General features: G+C 37.5%; 1 protein-coding gene across 5 annotated transcripts in view; it reads left to right on the top strand.

The window, feature by feature from the left end:
- Positions 1–21,995, top strand: part of MTMR1 (myotubularin related protein 1) — a 57,851-nt gene that overhangs the window by 3,946 nt on the left and 31,910 nt on the right. Inside the window, exons 2-10 of one of the 5 annotated variants that reach the window (XM_020975048.2) lie at positions 628–733; positions 9,143–9,166; positions 11,353–11,403; positions 14,326–14,401; positions 15,805–15,899; positions 18,156–18,263; positions 19,231–19,332; positions 19,650–19,733; positions 20,665–20,814. In XM_020975048.2, the coding sequence (XP_020830707.1) occupies positions 628–733; positions 9,143–9,166; positions 11,353–11,403; positions 14,326–14,401; positions 15,805–15,899; positions 18,156–18,263; positions 19,231–19,332; positions 19,650–19,733; positions 20,665–20,814 (796 nt within the window). Of the gene's footprint in view, positions 1–627; positions 734–9,142; positions 9,167–11,349; positions 11,404–14,325; positions 14,402–15,804; positions 15,900–18,155; positions 18,264–19,230; positions 19,333–19,649; positions 19,734–20,664; positions 20,815–21,995 lie in introns of all 5 variants that reach the window. The other 4 variants (XM_020975050.2, XM_020975049.2, XM_020975051.2 and 1 more) reach the window with 4 other exon arrangements.

The raw sequence follows: 21,995 nt of genomic DNA, 5'->3' as shown, positions 1-21,995 counted from the left end.
AAATGTACTGAATACCCTAATAGCAGCTGTGAGCTAGGCATGTGTAAGATAAAACCTATCTGCTTTTTGTAGACCTGAGCCTTAGGTATGTGTTCTATTTGAGGTTGTGTTTTCTATAAACACCTCTTTTTTTTTTTTGAGAGGAAGGAGGAATTGATCTGTTATTTCCTAGAGAACTCCTGCCAATCCACCTCTGCAGCTTTGTCTTAGCTGCCTGGGGCACTGAGAAGTTGCCCAGATTGCCTTTTCTATGGTCCTGTGGCTAATGGGTGCCATTGATTGAGGCTGGCCCTCTAGCTTCCATGCCAACGCTGCCTCTCATCAGTAACATTAGCAACACTTTCTTTTTTCATGGGTATCTTAAGTGAATAAATATATTTACAAATATGGAGAATTACACATGTAATGGTTGAAATCTTTAAATGAAAATTTCCATATTTGAGTTAAATAAATTCAAATACAACTGAAGCCCTTCAGTCGGCATTTAAATTCTTCCATTAATTAGAATAATAGCTAAGTGTTCTAGAAAATATACATCTAACATAGATATGACTCTGTATATTTAAATTCACTTCCCCTTGGGAGCTTATATAATTTGAAAGATTTTAATTACAATCTTTCTTTCAGCCCTACAGGATCCCATGTTGAATGGTGCAAACAGCTTATAGCTGCTACAATTTCTAGTCAGATTTCAGGGTCAGTGCCATCTGAAAGCATATCCAGAGATTACCGGGTAAGTAAAGTTGCCGAATCCAATTATCTTCGGGTCAAGTGCCTTTTACTTGTTAACATGGTGGCAGAGTTACTTTTGTTCGAGGTCTGGAGCTTCAACATTTGAATAAAAAAAAGACGAGAAGGAAACCATCATCTGTTATAATAGCTATATCTTCAGAAAACTTGAACATAGTAGTTTGACTCCAGTTCTGGTAATTCCTACTTTTGTTATTACTTTTCAGAAAAAAATAACACATTGTGAGTAAATTAATTTTCTTCATGAGTGTTTTGATTTGGAAAATTGGATATTTCCTTAATTTGAAATTTTGTCCTTGTACTTAGGTATGTGGCTAAATCTCACCACAACAAAACATAAACTTAATTATGTTCTTTACATGCAAAACCAGATTTTTTTTTAGAAAACCACAAAATTCTTACCCAATCAGCCCAGAAGAGTAGTATATGGGAAGCCGTCTTCTTAGTGCCCATTGAAGTGGTTGCATTTCCTAATCGCGGTGCTTTGTTTGTATGCATTCGATTGCTTCAAAAACTGAATTTTTCCCATGTTCTGAAGTTGTGAATGGAGAACAAAAACCAAAATTGCCTATGCCCTGGTTAAGGAATGAACATGTGTCTTAATGTCAGTCAATGCAAAATAATATTAGCAGATTCACTAAAGATGGGTTTATATTTCTTCTGTCAATTATGATAGAACTAAAACTCCCTTTATTTTAGGCATTCATGCAGGCTAGTGAGGTACTTGGTTTACACACCTGCAAATTACGTTTAGTAGCCAGAGGTTCCCCCTGAGAGGCAGTGTGTAGCCTAGTGAATTGGGGCTGGACTTGGAATGTGGAAGCCCTGGGTTCAAATACCACCTCTGTGGTGCTGGGGAAGTCAGTTGACCTCTCTTAACTTTAGTTTGCTCATCTGTAAAACGAAGGGTGTGAATGTGATGGCTCCATGGGGCTGTGAATATTGTCACAAAGTCAGCAGTTTTTTGGTGGTGTTTTTTTTTACCAGCCTTTAGTGATTTTTCTCCTAACTCTTCCCTTATCCTAAAAGGAAAAAAAGGTAATCAAGTGAAGTGCATTTTTATAGAGCTCAAAGGGGCTTGGGTCGCCTGACTGAGATTTAGCCAGCATGTATTCTTTCAGACAAACTGTTGAAGTCATGATGGAACTCTTGAAGAACATTGATGTAAGTGAAAATCCAAATCCCTGAGCCACTGAAAGTGCACTTGACAACCATAAGACTCCCTCCTTGTTAGCCAGTTTTCATGCCACCCGGCTTGGTAGGGCTGGAATTCAGTCACCCCCAAAGTTCTTCTACCAAGAGTATTGCCAAAGTTGGAAAGCACTACCACCACATGCAAGGAAATTGGAAGCAGAGATGTATCCCAGTAGTAGCAGTGGTAGGCTGGGGACCCTCTAGTAGCATTATACTACTCTTAGACTGGCAAGTGATTGTTTTCATTGTTAGCGATTTTGTTATTTCATCATTTCAGTCAAATCTTTGTGACCCTGTTTAGGGTTTTCTTGGCAGAGATACTGGAGTGGCTTGCCATTTTCTTCTCCAGCTCATTTCACAGAAAAGGAAACTGAGGCAAACAGGGTAAGGTGACTTGCCCATCTTCATACATCTAGTAAGTGTCTGAGGGCAGATTTGAACTCAGGTCTTCCTAAGTACAGGCCCAGCACTCTATCCACTGCACCACCACCTAGCTGCCCTGTTAGTGATTAGGAACTGATAATAATGTTACCATAGGTAACTTACGGAATGCTTTGTGAGTTACTAAACTGTTGAAGTCTGCCCCAAATAGTCATTTAACATTGATATTTGTGTGTCAACTAACTATTCTGACCTTTTAACAAAGCAACTGTTTCTTTGTTTTTAGTCTGTTTAAAAACGTGTGTATGTATTGGCTTTGGTTTTCCTAGTCAGCGGCTAGTATTACGATAAGTAAGCTATGGAAATGGAATTGCAAGTATGTATCCTGGGTCGTAGTGGAGACTTGAGCTTTCTGGCTCTTTATGTACGCCTGGCTCCTCATTGTACTTAGCCTGTAAAACAAGGACCGAAAGCAGTAGAATCACAATCTGCAGACTAGGCAGTCACCTTCTCATCTGGTGTCACAGCTTCTTCAGAGAGCTTTAAGAAAGTCCAGGAATGATTAGCAAGATCAAGCTTGCATTGGCAGCTTGCAGAAAGTACTTGAAGCATTAAGTGCCCTGCAGTGGTGTTCGATGGGCTATAGGTGAGGGCCCATTGGACTCACTTTTGATTGGCCCCTGCATAGTGTGTATCACCAGATCAGCCCTCCAGTAGGGATCAAGAATTGTCCCTTGAAATGAGCTATTTTCCATGTGTGTTATTTGAGATATACTAAGTTGGCCCCCCAATTAAACGTTTATGTGGAATTTAGCATCAGAGATAGTTGTGAGGGCAGGTATTTCTGTTGAGCAGAGCACCTAAACATTCCCTTGAAATTTTATTGCTATAAGTTGGCAGTGGGACTTAAGGCTTTGCATGACTTTGTTGTTATGTGGCCACTGAGGTTGCTGGTGATTCTATTGTTCTGATACACGTTCTTGCAAATAAATACTGACAGATTATCAACTGGATGATATATAATAATTCTAGACATTAAAATGTTAAATGATTAAAAATTATTCATCTAGCATAAATTGAGTCGTAAAGGGAGTATTTGGGATAGCAAAACCCAGGTAACAAAAGTGCATTCATTAATATTACTTCATACTAAAGATTAGCTTGAGTATGACGACTGGGAAAAAAGTTCCTATATTTTGATATTAACTAGCCATTAGTCTTCATGTGTTTGGTACTTTAAGGCAATATGTTAGTTTCTCCAGGCTGATAAATTACCTTACCTATTGCTCCAATTTTTAACAATTTCAAAACAAGCCTGGAAGATTATTTAACTCCAGATCAGACAGCCTTAGCACTAGTAAATGTTATAGTTGCTTATACTTCTACTAAAAATAGTACTTTTATGAACTGTTAGTAAAAGGCAACTCAGGCAAAGGTTCCCATTGTATAGCACATAGAGCTAGGCTAGAGAGAGAAATATGCTATAGTAGAGAGAATGCACTGAGCTGGGAGTCAAAAGAACTGATTTCTAGTCCTGAATCTCCTGCTAACTAATGCTGAACAAGTCTCTTCACCTCTGTGGGCTTCATTTTCCTCATCTGTAAACTGAATAAAACTAGGTACTCTCCAAAGTACCTCCTAGTTCTGAAATCTACCATGTTTTGGTATCCGACAGAAGAGTCCAGCATAGTACTTCTTTTAACCGTTGCTCTTCACAGTTGCACAAAAAAGTCCCAAAAAGACATCTGTAAAGGTGATCCAAGATGGTAATCAAGAAGAGTTCATTGAATTCAAATGCTGAAGGAAACTTAAAAGAGGAGGAAACATCCGGTTTAGATTGCAAGCACACAACCTAAAACACAACCCTATCAACTCTAAAACATGCTCAGCCATAGTTTAGCATCTGACCAAAGGTGAACAGATGGTGCCTATTTGGTGAGAAAGGAAGCCCTTTGTCCACTCAGCTCTGTTGGCTTTTGACAATTTCAACAAAGAATTGGAAAGTAGGTTAGGGCTTGCTGATAACTTTAAACAAAGAAAAGGTTCAGAGCACAAAGAGATTTTGTTTAAAACCTCCCAGGCAATAGTGAACTGCATTAGTCAGTGTGGTGATAGTGCACTTGGCCAACCTGCTGCTGCTTGAAGTCACAGGCTGGTACAGTGCTCGATGGCCTTGACACTGAAGTCGGGCTCCAACATTTATTTTTGCCGCTACCGCTTTTTATTACTGCTTGCTTTATGGGGGTCTGAGTAAGTTCTTACCTACCCCCACTCTCCTGCAGCTGGGTGTTTGAACAGCCTGGCAACCAGTGTTTTTGTGTTACCTAGACACACAAAGATCATGGCAGGTGGAAAAAGGGTCCTCAGAGGTCAGCTAGCCTGACCCATTTCTCAACAGGAATCCTCTCAGTGGTATCTCAGACAAGAGGTTCACCAACCTCTGCTCAAAGACCTCCAGGGATAATATGTTGTGACTCATAGTAACACACAAAGTAAGACGCATAACAACTACCATCTGATTGGGGTTTCACTATTGCGGAGATGGCAGAATCAGACTTCCCTACCTAAAGAGGTGACATTTGAAGAAACGTGTCCTTTAGGTAATTTTTGGAGGCCACGTTGCCTTGCTCTGAGGTTGAAGACCTGCTGTTTCCCCTTTTCGTGGGCCAATATCCTTTGGATCCTGGCTTGCACCTTTTCTGCGGTGTTACTGACTACTCAGGCACCTGTAATTAATTCTGTGGCACTCTGAAAACACCCTTTAGTGATATAAAGAAATAGTAATGAAGTTAAAACAATGGGAGGGAGAGTCCCAGCAGCTAGCTGATCATTGTTGCTCTGCTCTCTTCCCCTCAAAAGATGTTTGATGTTTATTTAAAAGCACCTGACAACAACATTCACTATCTTTTCAAGGATTAAACAAGACCCCAAGTCAGAAGTTTATATTGCATTTGTGTACATTAGTAAAGTTCTTTCAGATTATGATAGAGAAAATGTTTTCTCAAAGCCTCTCTATGTCCTTTATGAAAAAGGGAATCCACGTGCATTGTTCCAAGTTACCTGGAAATTTCTCATGATTTACCCCATGACTTAGCTCAGTTTTCCTGACTCTGTAGCACTTAAGTGAAAAACAAAGACCCTGTGGCAAAGAGGCTTGGGGTGGGGGGGAAGTGGGGGTGCTATGCTGGCCTGGGGTCAGGAAGAGCTGGCTTCAAGTCCTGCCTCTGAGGGGTACTGGCTGTATGACCTTGGGGAGGTCACTGAACGTCTCAGGGCTCCAGATAACTTTCCAAGAGCAGGAGCTGATTGGCATTATTAGAAGGATTTTCCTTCACCAATGACATCATTGATTTCACATACCCACTAATTTGCTAGACTAATTAAATTAAATATTTATAAAGCTCTTAGCACAGTACCTGGTGCATAGTAGGCACTTAAATGCTTCTTCCATCCCTCTCTCGCCCTAATCTGGGGAAAATCTGTTGGTTTTTTAATCCCCTTTTTTTTTCAATGTATCTGGACAGTTAAACCAATTTATTTTGAATTATTATGGATTTCATTGAAGAGACTTCAGTATTCACAGACTTGATTCAGTTGGAATGTCATATCATGTGTTTACTTATCCAGTTACATGTTGTATTTTCACCGCCCCTAGTAGAATTTAAGCCTTGCCACATAATAGTGTGTAATAAGTGCTGCGTGGATTAGATGGCTTTTAAAATAATTTTTGGAGAACCTTGCTATCGATAAAGATTCCTTCTCTTTTAAACTCGATGCAGGGTAGTCTCTATGACAGTGGCAAATACCTTACGTGAGTAAATGAGCAGATGTTTCCCTGTTTTATGCCTTGCTTCATGTCAGTTTTTATCAGGTCATTGAGCTACATTGATCTGTACGTGCAGCTCCCATAGAATCTCAAGTTATTTTAACATGTGCATGGGATACGTTGCTTTCACACAACATTTATTCTCTTGAGTCAAATGCCAGGATTTGATTTTCTGCGCTTAAGTTGTCTGACTATAAAACTGTAATCTGCTGTAGGAAATCATGCTGTTCAAGTGTCCCATTTGCATCAGAGATAGCCTCTATGTCTGCAGAGACTGTTCCTGTAGGGTCTCATAGAAATGAGAAGGTTAGTATGTAGGGCACTGGTTGCTGTCATCTTCTTTCTCATTTTCCAGGGTTGACAGCTTGTTTAAACATGTCAGGGGTTAGGGCAGATTTCATTGCACATGGTGTTGTGTTATCTTTTATCTTATTTATTTTTGTTGTTATTTACTTTGACCTTTGCTCCAACTAGTTGATGACCTCACTGTATACAAGGAGCAGACATACAACCAGAGCACTAGACCTAAAGTCAAGAGTCAAGTCCTACCTCAGACACTTAGTAGTTGTGTCACCTAGGCAAGTCATTTAACCTTTGTCAGCTTCAGTTTCCTTCCTGTAGAGGACAAAGATAGAGACCAGACCTGTGCTTTCGTTGGTATGAGTAACTCTCATGTGATGATGTGCCCGCTACCAATGCAGGTTGGCAACTCTTCTGCAAATTATAGTCTGGGAGAGTTTCCTAGAGCACTCAGAATTGCTCTAAGAAGTATGTACGTATCAGAGGCAGGACCTGAACCCTGGTCTTCCTGGATTTAAGTCCACCTCCCTATGCATTCTGCCTGACTGCCTCTCATGTCCTCTGTACATTGGGGGTGACAGTAGCAGATGAGAGAACATACGTACAGTGCCCAGAACCCTTAAAACACTCTGCAAGTCCTAGTTAGCGTCATTCAGATCTAGTCAGTTTCATTTTCTGTGTGTGATGTAATGCATTCCTTGCTGCTTTATTTCCTTTTGTTTCTTGAAAAAATGTCTTCATGATGTATAAGGCTTTTGAGGAGTCCCCAAGCCTTTGAGCTCTTTGCTTTTTTGATCTCACACCGTATTTCCCCATCAAAGCCCCATTTATCAAGGTCTATGTTAATTTAGTTTGGATTGTCTTTGCAATTGCCCTACCTCTTCATCCTTGGGGAACTCCAACTGACGAGTATGCTTCAGTTCTCTTCATGGTAATCTACAAGGTGAGACCACGAGTGTCCAGTGGGATGAGGTTCCTTCTGAACCTTGAATTGCAGCATGAAAGTAATGACTTCATTCACTTACCTAAGATGAATGTCTGGGAACCGTCCTTCTATTCAGTTGCAATTTCTTTGTCAATGTAGATAAGGTCTAAGTAGTGGGACAACTTTGGAGGCTTTAGACAAAGATCACACATATAGGAGACTAATGATTAAATTAATGTTTGGAGACTCTCTAAGATGCTTCTTAGCATCCTTTTCTGCTATGCTCTCTAGCTCCATTGCCACTAAAAAAGACCAAAGGCTGGCTTGTTTTTTTTGTTTTTTTTTTTTTAGTTCATTCATCACCTAGTGGGCAGCCTCTGTGCTCTCAGCTAGGCTGGTCCTCAGACAACAGAGATGGTCCTTGGGCCTATATTTTTTTAAGTAATACTTAAGAAATAGAAAAGGCTAAGTAAATTGGATTTTTTTTTATATTGTGCTTCAGTTCAGCTTCAATTAAAGATACTTTAATGACTGCAGATATTAGAATCATAGAATTTTTTAAGAATTCAGTGCTTTATGGTCATATCATCTTTTTTAGTATTTAAATCCTTCTTGGTTATCTACTTCAGTTAACAGAAGTAATACCATTAAGCTACTCAAAACAGGTGTTGCTGAGTTTTTCACTGAACATGTAGGAATCAGAGCATAAAATTGTATAGTTCAAAATGGGGGACAAGAATTTTAAAACTCTGCCCAACACTAAAGTTTTTACTCAAGTGGATATGTGGTCTCATTTCTCGGGGTGATTCCCTGCATTAGTAATGTGCTTCTGATGATGACTTACTGAAAATTTGTAGTGGCTTCAAGTAGCTGCCACTCCACTGGAGCATTGCATCAAAAACATTATTGCTGACTCAGGAGAATCGCAGCTCTTGGAGGGCAGGGCCGGTTTCAGTTTTTTCCCCCTCTGTATCCTCTGGGCCAGCACAGTACTAGCATGTAGTAAACACTTAATGGATTCTCATTGAATTGAATTGTTGAACGGATGACTCGTGAAATATCTCTTACATCGGATTGGCTGCTTAAGACAGGGACTCATCTCTCCACTACTTTTGGGAACCCCTTCCCACTTACTTCCTTATTATCCCAGGAGCCTCAGCCAAGATCTATTCTTGGCATTTTGAGTTGCAGCTCAAGACAAGGTTGCACAGAGTTACCATGTGATGGTCATTTTTGTTTCTATGGTATAGCCTCCAATAGAATGCCATGGTAGGTAGTCCATAAATGTTTGTTACAGCGAATTATTAATTTATATCATGGGGGAATGGTTGTTTCTGAGCTACTGCTGTAATATTTTATATATTTATGTCTATGGGGAAAATATAGTTTGAGTTCCACTAATTTACAAATGAACTTTTCAGACATGACTCAGCTTTAATTAAGCTGAGGACTGCCTGAAATAGCTTTTGTTAGAAGGGGTGCAGATGTGAAATCAGGTGTTTACTTGGGCCTAGGACAGATGTGACCTTAATTCGATCACAGATGTGAATGAAAAGGATGCCAGGAGAATGGGAGGTCCTTGAGGACCAGAACAGCTCCACTTTTGTCTTTGTACCTTGCACATAGGTGCTAAATTGAATTGGGTGGTGCTCTGAAGTTGGATTTTCTTTCTCTATGTACAGTGTTAGTATGTTGTTCCCTCATAGACTGCCCGACCTGCTGGTATGTCTCTACATTCTGATGACATTCTGTATTTTAACTAACAGGTTTTCAGGAGGCCTGACATCAGGGTAAGGATACATTTGCCTTTCAGCAGATCGGCCTCCCACCTGTTTGTCTTTTGTGCTTTATTGAAAATTTAAGTCTCTTTAGTGTTTTTTATATTATCAACAGTTTTATGAGTTAATCAGATCAATCTGCTCTGCTATGTCTTAGCTTTAAATGTTGCAATAGAGATGCTTTGTTTGTTACAATGTTTCATGTGCTAATAAAAGCCAGTATATGTGAAGTCGTATATTTAAGTTGTTAGACATGTGTGCTACTTGCTGATTATTATTACATCAATTCTGACCAAATGGGTGTGCATGCCCAGGACTGCAGAATACTGTATTATTATTTTTTATTGTGTCATCCTTATTTTATAACTGAGCTACAGAAAAAGGATTAAGTTGGCTTTGTAGCTGATTTCAATAAAGGTTTGATTTGGGCTAATACATGTCAAATCGTTGGATTCATTTGACACTGATTTTGAGGGTAATTTTAGTATCCTCAACTAGTATTTTGGGGAAATATCAATTAGTAGGGAATATCTTTAGTAGTGAGTATATTTAGTAGAGTATGTTTTGTTTTTTCCATCCTTTTCCTGCCCCTTCCCTTCAGAACACCTATAAAACAGGAACAAGATTGGTAATGTGCATGCATTTTCTTATTATCTTAAAGTTGTTTACATTTAACAATGGAGAGGAAGAGAAATGTAAAATTTAGCAACAGTGGTTTAAAGTTAATCTCCTTTCCACTCCTCAAAATTATCTGGATTTGGATAATCTAACCATTTTAATGATTGTTTTCAACTTGTATAGGGAGGTGAAGTAAGAACTTAAAATTTAACATTTCAAGTTCTTATTACTCTAATTGGTTTTTCATGATTTCTCTTTTTCCCCACCAGCAAAAATGCCTTTTAGTTAATGAGAATGTTTACTTTTTCTTTTATTGATACATATTGTTATGATACAAGATTTTATTTGGTCTTCATAATTGCATGGACTTTGAAGTGCTGTTGTGTATTGGGGGTAGGGAGGGATGTGTTTGGGCATATATTTTCCTCTGAAGAAACGTCATTAAAAGAGAATTCTACTTTGCTTTATATTTTAAAGGATGAAAATTTAAAGCTTTTGACTAAATGGAAATATGTTGTACAACTTTGAATGGTTTTGGTTTGTCCCTCATACTAAATTCAAACTAACGACAAAGGGTAAAAATGTGTCAGAGCTGTCATGATATGTGCTGGTATGGCTTATGGTTTGGAAATACGAAATCCATCTAACACTTAACTCCTTTGGGATAATCGATTTTTTTAGATGCACAATTTTGATAGTGAAAGCAAGTTTTCTTTTATGGTAGAAAGAACTGCCTTTTTTTTTTAAAGTTCTTTGACCTTATAGAATTGACATCACTTTTAAAGGGATTATAAACTTACATTCTTCATACTGTCTGTTTAATTAAAGAGTTGATCTGTGAAGAGATCATATTGGGAATGTAAGCTATTCATAAAGCAATTGGAAAGAGTTACCAAAGAAAAGTAAATTAGACCTTTTAATCATTCCTTTGTGATATACTGTTGTCATGACTAGAAACATTTAATGTGCAATATTTAATGTATTTTCAAAAAAACTTCTGCAGTATACACAATACATAATCAGGTAGATGGCATGTATATACATCTTCTGCAAAGTTTGCTGCTACTAGCAGAGCTGTGTGCCTATGCAAATAGGCAACACTTTAAGTATACTTTGATCTTTAAAAACAAATTTCTTTGGGTTCCTTTTATATTTTTTTTTGCATGACTTTCCTCTTTACATAGCTTTCATAGCATGCTCTGTTATCTATTTTTGAGTATGTTATGTGCCCATTACTTTGCATTTTCTTTATTCTGGAATTATGTGTGTGTTTTTTTTAGAGCATATTCTTTATGTCATTTGAAAACCATAGTGTAGGTTTGTCCTTTTCTTTTACCCTCCTCCAGTAAAGAATAGTTACTCCATTTTAGACAGATGTTACAAAGTATGTCCATCAAACTGGGTCTTTAACTCCGAGGGGGGGGAAATTTTGTGCGTTACAAAGCTGTGAAAGGTGCTGAGTTTTATACTCATACTGTCTCTTTTGGGGGGAAAAAATTCTGTCCTTTCACCTATTTGTTTGCACGTGTTTCTCTCTTTTCCTCTCCTGCGTTCTTGTCCATGCATCTGATGCTCAGCAGGAGGTTCAGGACGGACACAGTGGCTATCATTCTGAAGCTGGAGCTGATCAGGTGGCAAATTTGACTTGTTTGTTGTGTAGCTACTGATCCTGTGCTTAACCATTTTAATTTCGATTTCTGGAAGGGCAAAACTTGAAGAACCATTGTCCCATATACTTACTCCTTCCTTTCGTTTCTAAGTTCAGTAGAACCCCATTATAAACACAACCAATCCAGATATGTCTTAAGATTTTTCACTGGAAACTTCCACAGCTCCTCAGTTTAATGATACATACTTATAACGATGACCTTTGGGTACTTCAAGATCCTGAAGTGCCTAGTGAATGATTGAAGAGGTTTTAATTGGGTTCCTTATAGTTTTAATGTAGGCTGTCCTGTTTTTGGTAATCCATATTTGGCATATAGGATACATTTTTTATTCATCAGAATTAATCAGTCCAAAAGTTGAGTGCCTATTATGTAGACTGGGCACTGAGAGATATACAAAAGTCTTATGGGACACAGTCCCTACCCCCAAGGACTTTCCATCCTTAATGGGATGAAATAATAGTGAGTAATTCAAGAGACTCTGTAATTAAACGTTAAATTGGGTAGAAGTTCTATAGTAGTTTCGAGGAGAAAATAAAACAGTGCATGCTACGCTACACTATTCAAGCAACCAAACCTTCATGGAGGAGGTAGAGCTTGTGTTGGGCTTTGGATAACAGGTAGGATTTGGCTGTGCAGAAAATTCCAGGTAAGGGAACAGGGTCTAAAAGAAGACATGCCTGGCAAGTCTGATTAGCCTGAAAACCCAGTTTTTCTGACCATGATAAACAATAGAGAGCATGTGGATTTGGGGCCACCCCATGTCAAATCTTGTCCATTGAACCAAAATAATGACAGATTCACGTAATTAAAAGCCTCATAGAACACTTGGCATAAGTTCTCTAAAGGGGTTCCACTGCACTTAGTAAGTGTAAGTTTTGTTTATAATCTCCTGTTGCATGTGTACTAAAACTTCAATTTTCTAATTGCTCTTTAGTTAAAATCCTAAAGCTAAACTTCTTTGATGTTTAAATTGAACCTTTTGTTGGGAGTTATCTTGAAGCATTGTCATTATGTCATTGTTTTATTTCGTTTCAGTTTTGGCAGTGTATTTTTCATCATTTTAAAAGTACTTCCTAGCTTACTTACTAGTAATGGGATGTTTACCTTGCCATTTGTCTCACAAAGGCACGTTCTTATGTTAAGCGTCCCAAATAGATGTGTATGTACTTTTCTAACTAACTTGGGCATAGTAACTTGTAGAAAATCCTCCCTTGCATATGAGTCCCGGGCATGTGTCTATAGAGCAGTCTTCTCAGTGGCACATCTCTTAAAAGGGTATGGTGAACTCTCACAATTGCCTCCAAAATCACCATCCTTTTCCATCTACTGTATTTCCTCATGGTGTCCTTTTATATACAGAAATGGCTTTTAAGCATCTGTCCTGTCACATTTTGGTGTGACCTACAGTGTAGTTCAGCCTTAAAAGTTATTCACAGCCCCCTGAAAGGTTGTAGTTCAATAAAGCTGAACTCACTTTTGCTCTATAAGCAATACTTGTTAATAATTGTATTTAAGCAAGCACTCCACATTTATTCTTAACACATTTATGCAGTGATATTGAGTGACTTAATTTAGTTTAATAATGTAAAATATTTCAGAGTAGTTTAAAATTAAATATTTGATTAAAATAACTTTCTCTATTACTGGAGTATAAAATCAATTACCAGTTCATGACATCAGTTGCAGAAATCAAAATTTTATTAGCACATGTGTCTGGTGGGAAACTCTGGATATTTCTTGGTGTTCTTCAAAACTAACATGTTGAAAAGTGTTCATACAAGCTCCTCCTTTTACGATACTTAAAAAATTTATTTCACATTTTTGAATTACACCTTTTATGTCTACTGATAGCTGAGAGGAAAGTGGGTTCTATGAATTGTTACCTAAATACTTCTAGGTATTGAAGGGCTCGTCACTTTCTTAACAGTAGAAACACCTAAGAATTGCCTTTGAGGAAAAGAAGTAAAAACAAGACTGAAAGAAAAATGGAAACTTAGTGTACTGGGATAGTTGAAAAGATTATTTCTAAGCTGTAGATTTTGTTAGAACTTTATAACTTTATCTGCCTCTGCAGCAAAGAAACATTTCTTTTGACTATTGAGCATGGAATTGAGGCTGTAGTTGGCATTTCTTCCCTATATTTTGTGGTTTTGGAGGGGAACGATCACAGAGAGTATGAAATAGTTTAGGTTGCTTTAAAAATGGAACCCTAATGAAATATGTTGAAATCTTTTATGAATTGCTTGGAAACTCCATCAAATTTGTTTTGGCTAAACAATTATTTTAAATTTCCCATTTAATGTTACAGAAAAATAGATCAATTTTTTAATTTCTGCCCTATCAAATCATGCATATAACTTCCTTGACTGTCTTGTTCATCACAGAGGCAGCATGGAGCATGGCATAGTTGATTAGACAGCCAACTTTGAAGCAAGAAAAACATGGGTTCAAGTCCTGCCTTACACACACACACACACACACACACACACACACACACACACACACACACGCAAATACAAACACACATATGTACATTGTGTGGCCCTGAGGAAGTCATTTCTCTTTGAGTGGTCAGCTAAGATTACAAGTTGCAGAGGAGATGCCAGCTTGCATTGGTAGAGGGAGTTTCCTCACCTGGGGGTTACCCATACTAATGAAACCACAGGTCCAGTCCCTGTCCCTAGTTATCATTCATGTCTGCCTGTCTTTTCAAAGTATTCGTAACTGTGAAGTCTCAACATGTTGTAACGTCTTATTGAAATAGCCAGTGTAATGTCCTGTGTTTTGATGCTATGCTTTGACAAATGGGATGAGCGCTGTTCTGCTTCCTGTGTGACTAAGGAAGAGGAGGTTTAATCCTGTTTATTTTTTTTCTCTTGCCAGGCTCTGAGGGATGGAAACAAGCTGGCCCAAATGGAGGAGGCACCACTTTTTCCTGGGGAATCAATCAAAGCTATTGGTAAGCATAGCATTTACTGCATTTCACCAGCATACTTAGTCCTAGACAGCCATAAAATGAAATATCACTTTACTGACATGCATGGATGACACCGTTTTGTGGGATGGACTTGAAGACCAGACAGGCTTATTTCATTATGTTTTATAAAGTAAACTAAATTACCTGTAGTGTTGTTATTGTGGCCATTGTTACTATAGTGTTCTATGATGTCTTTTCTCTCCACACTGACCTCCTGCTCTTAGACGTAAGGATCTCCCCTTGTGCTTTATTGAGAAAATAGAAACCATTTACTAGGAGCACCCTCTTCTCCCCTTATCATAACCCTGTGCCTCAGTTTACTCACCTGTAAATAAGGGGATTAGATGCAATGACCTCTAGGGTCCTTTCCAGCTCTAGATATAAGATCCTATGAAATTGCTCTCTTATTCATGGAGACATTCAGTAAACATCTCTTAAATGTCTGCTGTGTGCCAGATGCTTTGCTCAGTGCTGAGGATACAAAGATAGGCAAAAGGGGGTCCCGGCCTTCAAGGAACTCAAAGTCTAGTAGGGGAGACAAATTGCAAACAAACTGTACACGGGATAACTAGGAAATAATCAACAGAGGGATAGCACTAGAATTAAGAGGGATTAGGAAAAGCTTTCTGTACAAGGTGGGATTTTAGCTGGGGCTTGAAGGAAGCCAGAGGATGGAGATGAGAAGGGAGAGCATTCCATGTGTGAGGAACGCTTAGTGAAAATGGCCGGAGTTGAGAGATGGGAGTGTCTTGTTTGAAGAACTTCAAGGTTCACCGGTGTCGGTGGATCTAAGAGTACTTGGAAGGTGTAGGAAGTGCTTTGAATGCCACGTAGGATTTCCTATTTGATCCTAGAGGTGATAGGGAGCCACTGGAGTTTGAGTAGGGTGACACTGTCAGATCTCTGCTTTAGGAAAATCACTTTGGCAGCTGAGTGGAGGATGGATTGGAGTGGGGAGAGACTTGTGGCAAGCAGACCAAGCTACAGGCTATTTGAGTAGTCCAGGAGTGAAAAGATGAGGACCTGCACCAGGGTGGTGGCAGTATCAGAGGAAAGAAGGCGGCGTATTTGAGAGATGTTACAAAGGTAAATTCAATAGGATTTGGCAGCAGATCATATGTAGGTAGTGGACTTCCAAGGTCACTTAGTCCAACTGGAAGCATTTTTTTACAAGCCACCACTAGAAGACTTCCATTATTGAAGTACATACTGCAACACTACACCTGTTGAGGCAACTATTTCCATTATGTCATGTAATATTATAGAACTATGAATTTTCATAAAGCTGAAACCATAAGTATTGATTTTGTTGTTGAGGATGGTAAAATTTATTGAAGCATAAATGTCTCCAACGATAGATGCTATTTTAAGTTTCTTTCTTTTAGTTAAGGATGTCATGTATATCTGTCCATTTATGGGAGCAGTTAGTGGAACGCTGACAGTGACTGACTTCAAGATGTACTTCAAAAATGTAGAAAGGGTAAGTTTTAAGAAATGTGTAATTACATTCAAATTTTAAATTCTAGAGAGAAAGGGAAAGTAGCACTGTCTTTAAAATTTTTATAAACTTAATCCATAATTACATTCCATAAATTAATTTGAGTATATAAAATGTCATAACTTTTCAGTCACTCCCTCAAAGCCTCCATTAGGGTACTTTGTCCATTCTTTCATCTTCACTTTTACCTGGTCATGGCATATAATCATTTGGCTCTGCTTTTTTTAGTTTTCATTATTTTGTAAAGGCCTTTCCAGACTCTTTTTGTTTTTTATACTTGTTAAACTTAGTTGCATTGGATTTCTATGGCATTAATTAATGAACCCCAGTTTATTTAATGATTTGCCTCTTACTAGATGTTTAGGTTGCTTCCAAAAAGTTTTTTGCCTATTAGTATATAATAAATAATGCTTACCTGAACATCTTTGAATAGATAACTATTTTTTTGTTTCAGTAACATTTTTAGGATATATTCCCAACCATGGAGTATTGGGACAAAGGTTATGATTATTATTATTATTATTTTTTGAGACCAAGTCTCTGTACCTCACCAAGGCTAGAAGTGCATTGGGAACTCACAGGCCCAGTGTCACTGCTGATTGGCATGGGAGCTTTAACCTGCTCCATTTCTGACCTGGGCCAGTTCCCCTCTTTAGGCAGCCGGGTGTCATCCTTCTGTACCACCCAGGGGCTCACCATATTGTTGCTGGACTTGGTGTAGCCATCTGATCAGTTTAGCCCACCACAGCTCGGAACTACAGAGCTCAAGAGATATACCTGTCTACCTATCTCAGCCTCCCCAGTAACAGGGATTACAAATATGCACTACCTTGCCCAGGTAGTCTGATTAGTACAGGTATATGGGCCTGTTATTCCACCACTTTGCTAAAATTCAGTTTCATTTTAAAATATTTTTGTTAATTTGGTGGATACAGAGTACCTGGAAGTTGTCATTTGTATCTCTTCAGGTTTTAATTAATTTTTTTAAGTGATTATTAGCAATTCATGTTTCCTTCTTAGAACATTGCTCATAATCTCTGACCATATACACTATGTAAGTTACCCTATGTAAATTTTTAACAATTCCTTTTATTGATAGAATTTTATCTGTCATGTTTGCCATAAATATTTTTCCTAATTGTCATTTTTCCTCTTAAATCTATTACCTATTGCTATGTGAAACTTTTTTTTATTTTAGTGTAGTAAATACACTTATCTTTTCCCTAATAATTGCTTCTATTTGTTGACTAGAAAAAAAGTCGTATCCCCTTTTCAGTTGAGACAAGTACATTATTTTGTTTTCATGTTTGTCACCCATCTAGAATTCACTGAAATATGTGAGGTATGGGGTGGGTCTAAATCCTTTTCCCACCAAATTGCTATCCAGTTTTCCTACATACCAGGTTTTTTCCCCCCCTGTATTTTACTAAACACCAATATTTTGTATGCTTTTGGTTTGATGTCTGGTTCTGTTTTGTTAATGGATTTCTTTTCACCTAAAACTTTAAAAACTACTTGCTATTTTGTTTGGTATTGAATTGAGTATTCAAAGAATTTGAGGAGTGTGGGCAATTTAGTTAGATTATTCTGACCCAGGTGTGGATGTGTTGTTGGAGGGAACTCCCAAATTGAGATCACGGATCTGATGTGATAGTTCTGACTAATTTGTGGCCATCGAATGTCTTTCCAGTTATTTTAGTACCTTATTTTGTTCATTATGGTTTTGTAGTTATCCTTATAAAGGTCCTGAGTTTTTGTAGGTAGGTTAATTTTCAAATATTTGACCATTTTTATTGTTATAACAAATGGAATTTACTTTTATGACGACTACTTGATCTTCATTGCTGATATGTAAGCATACAAATAAATTTCTTTGCAGTAATCTATTTTGAGTCTTTGCTGAAGTCCTTTATTGTTGCTATTTTTTTGGTTGAAGTAAGACTTTTTTAGACTTACTATCATATCATATGCACATAATGATGCTTTGACCACTTTATTTCCAATGTCAATCCTTCTAATATTTTTCTCATTGCAACTGCTAGGACTTCCACTAATTTCAAATAAAATTGGCTAAAATGGGGAGAAATGAGTGCTAAGTCATGGGTATGGCATACTAGTACTCCCTAACCAAGTCAAAGAGAGATGGAAGTAAAAACATCTTTCACTCAGTGGAAATTTTAAATGGAAAATTCTCTTGACTGACATTGAAATGCATTTATCTTCATTTGGAAATTTTAGGATCCACATTTTATCCTTGACGTTCCCCTTGGAGTGATAAGCAGAGTTGAAAAGATTGGAGTACAGAGTCATGGAGATAACTCTTGTGGCATAGAGATTGTTTGCAAGGTATGATATGATGAAATATTAAATGAATGAAGCCTCTTTATTGTCTTGGGAAGCTGAGAGATACTAGTGGTTTTCATTTACCAATGTTAAATGACATTTCTAAGATTGCTTCATGATTCATACTTTCACAATAACACACTCACCTAAACCTTTTTATTTATTCATTTATTCATTAATAGAGGCCTTATACAAGTTAGTATTGTCCTATATCCTAAGTCCCAAAAACACGTAGTTCAGGCCTAAAGAAATAAAGGAGTGTGCAGATGAGAACATTTTTTTCTCTAGAATAAGATGCATCAACTAGCATTTATTAAGCACCTACTATGTGTCAGAGACCATGCTAACTATTGGGAATACAAAGAAGGGCAAAACCCCAAACAGTTCCTGCTCTCAAAGAGTTCCCAGTCTAGAGGAGGAGATAAAATGGGAACAGCTACACACCCAAAAAAAGATACCTAGAGAATAAATTGTCTCAAGGGGAAGGCACTGAGATTAAGGAAGACTGGGAAAGGCTTTTTGCAGAGGGTGAGATTTGAGTTGAGACTTGGAGGCCAGGAAAAAACCAAGAGGAGGAGGTGAGGAAGTAGAGCATTCCAGGCCTGGAAGAGGGCAAATGAATAGGAACACAGTCAGGAGATGGAGGGTTATATGTAAGAAACAGCAAGGAGTGGAGTACATAGAGTGAAGTAAAGGAAGGATTTTATTTGCAGGGCAACACTTTATCATAAAAAAGCTTATTTGGAAGATCGATAAGGTATCTCTTAAAAATCCCACAAATTAAAAATATTTTTAAAATTGTGTTTAATATCTTGGCTGTTGAATTCTCATTAAGCTGTACTTGAGACTTTCATTCTGTGGGTTAAGTAGAAACTTCATGTACTTTTAGTGTCAAATATCAGTTTGAGAACTGTTTATAACTGCTTTTTTTATATTTGTCTAATGAAGTATGCATTTGGGTGATTACCAGGATATGAGAAACTTACGACTTGCCTATAAACAAGAAGAACAGAGTAAGCTGGGGATATTTGAAAATCTCAACAGATATGCCTTTCCCCTTTCCAATGGGCAAGTGAGTATATCTAAGTTGGCAATCTTATACTCTTTTTGGTGGGGATTTAGGAATCCAGTATTCTAGAATCCTCCAGCCTTACTTTTGCTTGCTACTTTGACTTTTGACACATAATAAGGTCAATTTTCTCTTCTCTTAGAATACTCGAAATGTATCAGTACTACATTATTTGAGTAAGGTTACCAATTTATTACTTCAAACTCTATACATTTAAATTTGGAATTTTAGTAAATCTAGTCTTTATCACAATGAAAATTTTTAAGATGGGGTGTCTGGCAGTATGGAAAAACAGAAACATTTGTGTTTTTTTGATTCAGGCTTTATTTGCATTCAACTATAAAGAAAAGTTTCCATCTAATGGCTGGAAAGTTTATGATCCAGTATCTGAATATAAGAGACAGGTAATAAATATATATATATATATATATATATTTTTTTTTTTAAACTGAAAACAATTGTTTATACTTTTTTTGGGAGAAAATATTTTATAAGATGTTATCAACTGTATTCAGGATGTGAATAATCAGTTTTAGATAGTCTAGTTTCTTAGCTTTGCCTTTTTATACCCATCTATTGATATACCCTACTTACCACTCCTTTTGCCACAGAGTGAGGTAGATTAAGAAAGACAATTTTGAACTCAAATCTGTGAAAGTTTTTTGTCATTCAAGGGTTCATAAGTGAAGATACAAACTAAAGACAAATTAAGTTTTTGGATTTTAGCATAGATAATTCAGTCCAGATGCAGGGCCCCTCCCCCTTTCCTCACAGTGACTTTCTAAAGTGATTTCCATGTATATGTGTCTAAAATAAAAGTTCGTATTTTAAAGGCATACAAATGGATATGCAGAAAATGTATACAACTGATTACATTTTATCCTTACAACCTTTTGTTCCATCTTATGTTATTAGTTTAGCATTTTTTGTGTAGACTAAGAAATGTAGATTATGGTATAATTTAATTCTGTATGGCTTAGAAATTCTTTCATTTAATTAAGATCTTAGGTTGGTTTAAAATGGATTATATGAAATAAAAATTATTAATAGTATTAAACTTTAAAATAATGATGATAAGCAAGATGTTGATAGGTTTACGTTGATTCTTCTTTTTGGGGGGGGGGTGTTAGGCAATGGGGTTAAGTGACTTGCCCAGTCACACAGCTAGTGAGTGTTATGTGTCTGAGGCCAGATTTGAACTCAGGTCCTCCTGAATCCAGGGCCAGTGCTCTATCCACTGTGCCACCTAGCTGCCCCGATAGGTTTACATTGAGAAGAAGAGACTAATGTGGTTTGTGTTGAATGCTTCTTGCTTTTTTCCCTAATAACCCCTAGGGTTTACCAAATGAGAGCTGGAAGATATCCAAAATAAACAATAGCTATGAGCTTTGTGATACATATCCTGCTATTATTGTCGTGCCAACTAGTGTGAAAGATGATGACCTCACCAAGGTAGCAGCATTTAGAGCAAAAGGCCGAGTTCCAGTAAGTAAACATAAAGGCTTATTAGCTTATGAATCCATATTCCCTGTGAAAATTGACAAATGTGGTTGAATAGTCAGGGGAGCGGATATAGGCGAGTTGTCGAACAAATGAGAAAGTCAGAAAATGAGCTTCAGTTCATTAACATACCTTTATTTCTTAACAATTGTTTTATGGCTCTATTATATCACAATTATAATATGCAACATTACGGTGGTTGGTAGCCGCTGTATGTATGAAGGTGATTTTCGTTGCTTGCCAGATAGACTGTCCAGAAGGTGATACTCTCAGAAAATAATAGAAAAGGGGGCAAATGAGTAATAGGAAAGAGTGAGTGTGAATGTTAAAATTTTTTATGGCTGATAGTCAAAGGATGATCTTGGAGAAAATACATTTTCTCAGCTGCTAAGTAGAATGCTGCATAAGCATATGGTGTCATTACATGAGGGGGAGACCTTTAACTAAGAAAATAGCAACCAAGAGTGAACTGCTAGGTTGAGTTTGCCTTCAGCATCATTACAAATCATTGTCCATGAGAGAGAAAGGGGAAAAGTAAGACATTTGGATAAGTTTTAGATAGAATGGACATAGACACTTCTTTTTCACTTTGACCCCATCTGATCCTATATATTAGTGTTTGGGAAAAAAAATTATTTAAGTTAGGAGTGAAAAGAAGAAGCTAATGAGGTCCAAAGGGAGCAAAGTCTTAGTGAGGTTGTTAGCACACCTTGTGGTTTTTCTTAGAGAACATCTAGTCCAACTTGATTCAAGCTACTCCAGGTTTTTAGCTCTAAGACTTAATGTAACATTGATTTTAACTACCTCTTCACCTTTAGGAAGTATAACATGTGTAGGTTTTGTTTTTAAAAGTAAGTTGTAACCCTACTACATGGGTAACCTTGAGTAAGTTACTTTACCACTCTGGGCCTCGGTTTCTTATAGCTTTTATTGAGGTGGTCAGTCAAGGAGCATTTATTAAGCTCCTGTTATGTGCCATGCACTGGGCTAAGGAGTGGGGTTCCAAAGAAAGGTAAAAGATAGTCCCTGCTCTCAAAGTGCTCACATTCTAATGTGGGAAACAACATGAAAACAATTATATGCAAACAAATAAGAGGAGAAATTGGAGATAATCAACAGAGGAAAGGCTTCCTGTGCAAGGTGGGATTTTAACTTGAACTTGAAGG

Source organism: Phascolarctos cinereus, unplaced genomic scaffold (assembly GCF_003287225.1).
Source record: "Phascolarctos cinereus isolate Bilbo 61053 unplaced genomic scaffold, phaCin_HiC Scaffold_8;HRSCAF=390, whole genome shotgun sequence".
Lineage (NCBI taxonomy): Eukaryota > Metazoa > Chordata > Mammalia > Diprotodontia > Phascolarctidae > Phascolarctos > Phascolarctos cinereus.
The sequence above is the reverse complement of the archived record's forward strand: the minus strand, read 5'-3'. Positions and strand labels throughout refer to the sequence as shown.